We start from the raw sequence: 9,999 nt of genomic DNA, 5'->3' as shown, positions 1-9,999 counted from the left end.
CAGTCAAATGATGCTTCCTTGGTTCGAATTGTATAACAAAATAACACGTTTTCATACCGTTAATGATGATGTGTAGATATGCCTATCGTAGTTGATTGTAAATGTTATTTTCTATGTTAAACTAACGAGTTAGATTGTAATTGAGCACCTTGTAATAATCTGGTGGATGGCGCTTGTCTAGCCTACAGGATAAAATTATATATGGTGTGTCGAACTATGCTTTTCAAGTTTAAAATAACCAGTTTCCAATCACACCTCATACATTACTTACACACATACATCTTTATAGGGAAACTTTTTTTTTTGGTAAAACCATACCTGATTTTAGAAACATAAACCTGATCTTATATTAGGCGTGTTTGTAGCTTTTGTACATTACACTAACTTTTTACGGTCAAAAAGTGCATTCAACACCTTTTTCGTTCGTAGAAACTAAAATTTCTAAAATTTTATGAGATATTAATGATTGACGAGCAGTATGCTAATAAAAAAACACAAAATGTATTAATGGTACATGTTTAGAAAGTGATTGCTTGTCGATGATTGATGGTTCTCTCTTGTTACTCAAGCATTCCATAGTATTTAAACAATTGGTTGTAATGATACATTAAATGCCACTGAAAATGGAAACAAAAAGAAACAACAAGCAAAGAATCTCATAAACATGTTAAACACCGCCGCATTTTTGCGTCTGTCCCAAGTCAGGAGCCTTTGGCCTTTGTTAGTCTTGTATTATTTTTAATTTTAGTTTCTTGTATACAATTTGGAGTTTATTAAGGCGTTCCGTATCACTGAACTAGTCTATATATTGTTTAGGGGTTAGTTGAAGGACGCCTCCGGGTGCAGGAATTTTTCGTTGCATTGAAGACCTGGTGGTGACCTTCTGCTCTTGTTCTATGGTCGGGTTTTTGTCTCTTTGACATATTCCCTATTTCCATTCTCAATTTTAAAGTACAAAACATGTAATTGATTGAAAGATGGGTCAATTTATGAGAAACATTGTAAGGTTATTGGTATTGATGTTAATGTACAGTAACAGTGATGTCCCATTCTCTATTGCTACTTTTTGACTGCGTCTGTGTTTGCAGACTGGACGGCGCTTATGTATCAAGACACGCATTCATTGTCGAGGCCTATTGCATTTTTGGTGAGTTTTAGGAGGTCTTCTTAGTTTTGTACATAAAATTAGAATTTACGAGATTTAAAATGCAGTGAACTTATGTCAACTCTTTATACAGTCGTGTGTATATCTCACATATCTGACAGTCCTGAAAATCGTTGAAAGAATCGTATGGTGGCTAATGCAGATTTATTGGTGACTCAAACCCCATTTATTTAATAATTTATGGCAATGCCTCTTCAAGTATGTTACTTGTATTCCGAATAAAAGGAATAACACACAGAAACAAAGTACTAAAAGTTTTAAAAATGTGAAAATTAAAAAATAAATAAATGTCCAGGACACAAACGGAATTTAGATGTGTACTCATGAATTCTGCATAACTAGAAGAACAAAACTGCAACATTGTTTTCCCTTTGAAGATGCAAAATATATTTTTTTTCCAATGCCAATAATACACAATAAACACGTTGTTAAACGTTTAAAGTACGGAATACAATTCTTTTTACTTCTAGATCAATTTTGATATTGATTGACTATTATGGTGGTACCATCAACGTCGCTTGTGGTACCAGCATAGTTTAATTGTTGTAGATTAAATAGAAAAACGGACAAAAGTTATGGAAGATAAAATAAATCTAGTTCAGTCGAAAAGAAACTTACAACACAATACACAAATATTAAAAGACAATGAAAGGATACACATATATTATATTGAATACTTTTCTGAGAAACACGGAACCCGCCAACTTACTAATTTGTCAGTTGATAGCAGCTTGCCAGAAAGGGTAAATCGCTCCTGCAACACCAGTAGTACCCGTAATTTTGATCAGAATAAGTATATATTGTGGCTGTCAAAATCGAAAGGAAGATTGAGGGACTGTTGTTTGAATATATCCTTTGTCATCTGTGACACAGATATTCAATAACAGTCAACCAACTCGTTTCTGTGTCCCTTCAACTTTCGCAGGAATGACTGTTACTTTAACAGTTGGGACTCTTGTAACCAACAACCCTTTATCGAGTAAATTAATATAGGAATTTCCAGCTACATTGTGAGACATACACTTTATGTACAAACCACTTGGCGTCTGTTGTCGTTCGTAGTCCTCTGTTGCATTTTACAAAAATCTTCTCCAGTAAATCTTTGGACCAGATTGAACCAAACTTTGCCATAATCATAAAAGGGGTGTCTTGTTTCGAAAAATAATTCAGATGATCCTACTTGCCAACCAAAATGTCAAGCATAGCTAAAACACATTCTAGGGAGAACTTGCAGATGTGTTTATTTGTTTAAAAATCGATATGGAAAATCTGACAAGGACGAATGTGTTGATACACGGTTGGATCTTACTACTGCAAATTGACATATACAATTTAAGTCGATTTCTTTTATGAAGGATGTTTCTCAAATAGTTTACGAAGTATCTTTCAATTTTGCCTGTGATCGTAAAATTAATAACAGATTTAAATTCAATTAAAAATGATGAACAAGACAAGTTTTACAAAACGTTAAGTAGCATAACTCGTCAGTCTATTCCTTTTTCATATTTTCCTCTTTTTTATTTCGTTTTTGCCAATTAGCTTGAAAATATAAATAAATACATAGAATATTTCGCATCTAAAGATGAGGGGGGGGGGGGGGGGGGCATTTAAACAAGTTCTAAAAGTAGGTGAAATTGTAGAAGTCGTGTCTTGACTCCTTGTATATGTGTTCATGTATTTGGTTTTGATGTTATATTTGTTATTCTATTTCTGTGTGGGTTACATTTTAATATTGTGTCGTTGTTCTCCTCTTATATTTAATGCGTTTCTCTCAGTTTTAGTTTGTTACCCCGATTTTCTTTTTTGTCCATGGATTTATGAGTTTTGAACAGCGTTATACTACTGTTGCCTTTATTTATACCTCTTGTATAACACGTTCTACCGATTTTTATGTGTTATTGCCTATTTCTAAACAATTAATAAAAGGGACTACACAAAGGTCCACATCGATAAAATTGTCAGTTGTCTACTTGTATAAGTTATTGCTCATGGATAAAAGAAAAAATGTGAACAGAAAAACTATCAGTAAGAATGATAATAACACTACCACATCTTTTTATTTTTTAGATTTTTACAATGTTGAAGATTGTCCATTGTCGAACATGAATAAAATTCTTAGTAGGCGTTATAGACTCTTTAGAGCCACTAGTTTTTTTGTTATATTCGATAGACGCCATATAGTAGCAGTACAAACATAACTGTGATCCTTTTATCATTTGTCCGAGTTGAAACCCTGTTGTGAATTTAAACAAAATTGTTACCATAAACTGATTAAACATTCCTTTGTTGGTAGCTAAATGACAGTAATAATGTGTGTTATCTTTCAATGTTTCCTCTTTTTCGAAACATTTAATGATCGTTTTGTTCTTCGTGTTATCACAGCATATACAGAATCATGGCTCATTTAATTTAGTTTGGCATATTCTTGATATTTTTCCACATCTCAGCTGTAGAATGTAAGTAAAAACATATATTAATTTTACATAAAAATACTTCAGCAATTTTATATCTAAATAGATATTCTTAAATATCAGGTGATATAGATTTTCAGCCTTCATGTTGTAGTGCATAGTCTGTTGCTGCGCAGTATTTTGATTCAAATGTATTTTTTTTTATCAAAAGTTGGATGTGTCAATTGATATGTTTAATATAAACCATACATGTAGGACTGGTGTTCTTCTCTTCAGAACATAAACCATTTAAATGAATTTGTGACTAAATTGACAATAAATGTATTCAATGTTAATTGTGAAACTGTCATGAGTATATACATATCTCGAAAAAAATCGTCGCGAAAATTTATGTCCGTATCCTACTACATAAAACGTATATGTAAATCGCTAGAAAGGACTGAACGCGGCGAAATAACGTATCCGCGAAATAAAAAATACAGGTTGGTTTACAGTTAGTGCCAAACAATAACGGATAGAAAACACTCTCACCCTGTCACACTACCCTTGATATACCCATACATATGATCATAGAAATGTTAAAAAAATACAAATTCATTCTTTGTTGTAATAATATAAATTCATTTTTGTTAATGTTTACATCACATCGGCTCTATGAAACAACATCATATGTCACTTATCCAAAATTGTATTGCTGACGACAATCGTATTGCTATTCATAACATGTGTTTTCCTTGTGACAATGTCGATATAGAAATATTATCATATATTTAGACTATATGACATATGATTTTTACTGTATGATAATAGAATTAAATTAAGGTATATTTCATATTTTTTGAATTTGTGCTTAGCGGGCTGAAAATTAAATTCATCAGATGCTTCGATTGTTATCACATGCCCTTCTGTAACGTAATCGCATGGCATTCCGGTGACACTCGGAAAATTCCGGAAAATACACCTCAATGCTACGTTTTGAAAAACATTACAAGGTAGTGTACAAAACAATAGTTTTGATAATGGAAGTTCAGTACGTGTATTTTAACCGATTCGTTCATAATAAAACATTTTTCTTATCTGTTGAGTCATATGACAGAAAGATTTCATATCATGTACTAAATTTGGGGTCCAACGTCCTTGAACTTTTCACTCTTTGAACTTCTATTTGGAAACCACGTAAAAGGATCAATATATGAATCTGTTTTTTTTCTCAATTGTTGAAGCATGTGATAAAAAGATCATAACATGTCATTTTTCATATCGCATGTATTATCAGCCCGCGGTCAATACCAGCCCTCCAGCCATGCGGCTCTTGTGTTGATATTGAACATAGGGCTGATAATACATGCGATATGAAAATGCCATGTAATAATCTGATAGTATCAAACCATGTGTTTTTTGTTTTAAATATTTCACATTTGCCATTTCGGGGCTTTTTATAACTTATTATGAATTATGGATGGTGCTCTTTGTTACAGTCCGCACGCCGACCTATCGTTGTTTACTTCTACATGTTGTACGTCCATTATGTTAATAGATGATTCGTAAGGCAATGGGAATAATATGACACCTCACATTATATCTGTATGGACACATTGTTCAATACAAGAATCAAGTGAAAGTAAGATCCAGTTACGGTAATATAACGTTTCACGTTTCCCGTTTCAAAAGTACTTAAAGATTTACCCCAGAAAAGGATTTAGCTTATTCTATGTTTTGCCTTTCTGGAAAGCTTCTAATATGTGGATGTAATATGTTTAAGGCACATATATTCATATATTAAAAAAATGCAATTCAATTGGAAAATTTTTAGAATAAAATTGTTTTTCTCGACAACTAATGTAGAAAGAGTCTCAACGCTTAATACTCGATATTCTTTTTTTTTTATTTCTTATGAACATGAAGGTTGTATGTTTAACACCAACTTATGTAATAACCTACACAATTAAAAAAAACAAAATTATTCCTTGTATTTCCTTTACGAATCAAATAAACAGTGCTCAAAGTACATGAAGTATACTAATTGTCATATTAAATATCAATTCAAGAAATGTATAAGAATAATATCAATTCAACTTAAGTTACTGTTTTCATGTCAATGTTATGAAATCAAAATTGATCAGTTAAAAGACCGAATACCAATTTGCTCTAAAACTTGTATCTGTAATGAGTTAAATATATTAGGGTAGATATATTTTCAACATGTAAACCAAGTGTGGTGGCCATTTAAATGCAAATATAGGATCATCGGAATTGTGTATGCATCTTTCGTCTAATGAAGTTAAATTCGAAACCAGTCATATACAAAGTAACTTTGTACTGAATGACTCCGATTGAATCAATGTTTTGCCATTAATTTGTGGCTGGTCTGCTCCACCCAAGGTTAAATGATTTATTTTATTTATTTTTATTCAACCTCATTCATGTCGTTTGCGATATTCATTTATCAGAATGGATGATAAAACATCTTTTTTTTTACAAAAATCGTATAAGGTTTGTGCTGTTAAAACATGTTAAATTTCCCATTTCACGTTTATAGCATATGTGAATGGTAATATGAAGATTAAAAAACAACAAAAAAACATTTTTGTTAATATAATCACTAAATCATGCAATTGTGTTCTTTATCAACAAAACCCAAGACCCTGACAATATGGTACACCAGTCAAGTACTCAAAATCCTTAGTTTTGACAACCTCTCTTTTAAAAACAAAATAAACGTGTATCGCACATTTAAAAAGGTATCAATGTCTACACGTTAAGTACATTTTTGTATTACAAATAAAATTCTGATAGATTTGAAATTCAAAAGTTGAGTACATTTGTAAGCTAAACTGTTACTGTGTTTTCTTGTATAACTGCATTGTGTGTGTCTTTTTTCCTTTGTTTTATATGCAATAGATGTATCTAAACAGACAATATATGATTATAGGACCGTTTGAAAAATATTTATTGTCCATTACCATTACATTAAAATTTCTAAAACGGGGGGCATAATATACCAGAAGGAAAGTCAATGTAGTTGATCAGTAAGCCATCGATATTTATCTTTGTACGTGCAGTTCATTTAAATAATAAATTTAAAGACTTAAATTATGGTTTTATTATTTTATTCGATTTTATTTATTTTATTTATTTTATTTATTTTATTTATTTTATTTATTTTATTTATTTTGTTTATTTTATTTATTGTAATATATATTTTATTTATTGTAATATATATAATTTATTAAATCATTAGGATACTAATCGAATTGTTTTTGTTTCAGCTTATCAAGTCAAACTTTTGTATTCAACCACCACTGGAATCATTGACTTTGATTTTGATACCCACAGTGCTACTGTACTGTTAGAGCATGGAAGAAATGATGTGTTTGCCATAGACTATGATTACCAAAACAGATACATTTATTTTCCAAGATACAGTTATCATGACATCGTTCGGTAGGTAAACATTTATTTTGGTGACACCAATAGTAATAGAAACATCGATTGAAGGTGGTAAAATCCAGTTTAAAGAAAACATAATTTCTATCAATTGTAATGAGACTTTCTAGTGAAATATATAAACATCTCTGTTCTCAGAGTTTACAGAGTTATTAATTACACATATTTCTGACATGTGAATGTTTCATTGACACATTGTTTGGTTTCCAGTGGGGAATTTTATTCAAGGTTTAAATCTACAAAGACTGATAGGCTGATAGGCTTTAAATAGTGCATTCACCATATTTCGTTCATCTTTTGCAGTTTTTTCCCTAGTCATACTTTCCTTTTTTTGCTTTGGCGTTGACAGTTTGTTTTTTGATCTATGAGTTTGAATGTCCCTCTGATATCTTTTGGCAATCTTCTGATCCCTTCATTAAATGTGATTGTACATTAACCTCAGATAAAACTTTATTAGAAAACTATGTTCAAACTCACATCATAAAGGAAATTAATTCACTGACAGACATACACATGTCAACCCGACAAAGGAATACATTATTACGGTATACGTAAGATGTCTTGTACCACGTCAGGAAAATTGCAGTTGATATCTGATGGTTCGTTTTTGTGTGATGCATTGTCGTTTGATTTTGTTGGACTTCAGTGTTTCTGTTGTTTCATTATATAATAATTGATGTGTTTTCCTTGGCTTTAGTTTGTAACGAATATTTTTTTTTTCTCAATCGATTTCTGACTTTCGAACAACGGTATATTACTTTTGCCTTTATACATACTGACACCCTATTTTACATCTAGAACATTCAAATATAAACATTTAATATTTTCCGAATTTATATTAAACATCCAATAGTTTCCGAATTTACATTAAACATTTAATATTTTCCGAATTAACATTAATCATTTATGTTGTTGCTAGTTCTAATGTGCTGTTGGCTAACATCAAGTACTTTTAAATTCCACTAGCAGATCTATATCTATTACATGTACACATACGAGCTAGTTCAACATGTTAAAGTCTGTAATCGGTTAATATAATCATAGATATATATTCTCCAACATTTTAAAATTATTCCCCATTCTTAGTAATGCAACTATTACAAAAAGTGCATGGTGCTAAGTAAAGATCAAATTATGCTTCAACACTTTAATGAAACGAAATGGTTATCATTAAACATGCTTACTCAAACTACAAAATGCACAGTGGAATTGTGAAGCAACATGTAAGATAGCACGATGACATATAACTATAATATTACGAAAGGTATCCAATATAATTTGTTGACCTAAAGCTGTACGATGCAACGTTGAAAATTCTAGAATTTAAGCTACGGTATCCTGATAATTTATCAGTACAATGTCGTAAAAGGATTTCACTATAATATGCTTATTTGCAACTACACAAATCACAGTTACAAGTACGTGCTGTTGTCCTAAGATGATTAGGATTTTAAACCATTTATCCATTTTGTTACATCTGGTGATCAGTTTATTTGACAATGGCCAATGGCAGTCAGCAGGGTTTAAGAACACATGTTGTTTGACCGTCTAGTCAAAAGCGTTTTGTTGAAACATATTGTATCACTTTCTTGGTCTTTTGAAAAATTGTTTTTTTGTGCTGTATTTTAACCCCTCTACCAAATAATTTGTTTTGCATGCAAACGTATACATATTGCTGTCTTTATCCAACGCAATTATAGGTTGAACGTTGTTTTTAATTTAAATTTGGATGTACATGTATGTTGTTATACATAATGTGATTTTTTTCTCTCCTAATTTATTATAACATTTTCAACAAAATGTGTGTTCAGTTATTCTTTTTTTAATCCAGACATGGAGTGTTTTACTGGTTGGATCTTGAGTTATATCTTGTTAATTTGTAGTTTCGGTACATTTTATATGCATTATATGTCAGTATTGCCAAGTCACTTTCATTGCGTCAACAGTGTGTTATGCTATTTTTTAAAAGGGTGTTAACTGTTTAGTCTTACTGTTTTTGTTTTGTCTCATAAATGTTATATGAAAGTTCTTTTATTTATATCTTCTCAATGTGTGTTCAAGTAAAGATATATAATCATCTATTTTCAATTGATATGATTTTATCTACTATATTTTCAAAAATGTACCGGCGATAGTATACAAGTCATAAAATGCTATAACTACTATAACTACTACTACTACTACTACATCTATAACTACTACTACTACTACTACTACTACTACTACTACTACTACTACTACAACTACTAATTCTACTACTACTACTACTACTACTACTACTACTACTACTACTACTACTACTAATTCTACTACTACTAATTCTACTACTACTACTACTACTACTACTACTACTACTACTACTACTACTACTACTACTACTACTACTAATTCTACTACTACTACTACTACTACTACTACTACTACTACTACTACTACTACTACTACTGCTCCTATTACTACTACTACTACTACTGTTACTACTACTGTTACTACTACTACCACTGCTACTAATAATTCTACTACTTCTACTACTACTACTGCTATAACTACTACTACTTATACTACTACTACTACTACTACTATGTCTACCACTACTACTACTTATAATACGTCTTCTACTTCTATTACTTCCGCCACCATAAATACCTCTATTTCCACTACCACAAGCTTCTTCAATAACTTTGAAAATATGAACCCCTTGTATCATCTGATCTAAGTATATGCCATATTTTATATGATGTTTCCCATTCATTTATATAAATCTAATAACTAAAATAATATACAAAATAAAAGCATACCACTTATTTCAGTTAACATTACATGCTACTGTAATTCATGATTTAATAAACATTTTAATCCAAGTAATTTACTACTACTACTACATACATTACTGTATCCTTTACTCAACATATGTGAAATTTAGCAGTCTTGTTTGTATGTAGTCCATGCAGATCCTAATATAACATTTCCTGAAAA

The 9,999-nt window shown here is 30.9% G+C and overlaps 1 protein-coding gene across 1 annotated transcript; it reads right to left on the bottom strand.

Moving 5' to 3' along the window:
* Positions 1–3,574: 3,574 nt before the first annotated feature.
* LOC134684964 (uncharacterized protein DDB_G0271670-like) lies at positions 3,575–9,775 on the bottom strand. The gene is made up of 2 exons (XM_063544287.1): positions 9,448–9,775; positions 3,575–3,612 (listed from the first exon to the last, which is right to left on the bottom strand). The coding sequence occupies exons 1-2, from the start codon at positions 9,773–9,775 to the stop codon at positions 3,575–3,577; spliced, it is 366 nt and encodes a 121-aa protein (XP_063400357.1).
* Between the last annotated feature and the right edge of the window lie 224 nt (positions 9,776–9,999).

The sequence above is a fragment of the Mytilus trossulus genome, chromosome 9, assembly GCF_036588685.1.
Source record: "Mytilus trossulus isolate FHL-02 chromosome 9, PNRI_Mtr1.1.1.hap1, whole genome shotgun sequence".
NCBI lineage: Eukaryota > Metazoa > Mollusca > Bivalvia > Mytilida > Mytilidae > Mytilus > Mytilus trossulus.
The sequence above is the reverse complement of the archived record's forward strand: the minus strand, read 5'-3'. Positions and strand labels throughout refer to the sequence as shown.

What these genes read in the sequence shown, in the direction of transcription:
- LOC134684964 (XM_063544287.1), bottom strand. Translation starts at nt 9,775, where the DNA reads ATGAATGGGAAACATCATATAAAATATGGCATATACTTAGATCAGATG. An exon ending in TAGTAGTAGTAGTAGTAGTA is followed by an intron (nt 3,613 to 9,447) that starts GTAGTAGTAGTA and finishes TACATTCTACAG; the next exon opens with CTGAGATGTGGAAAAATATC.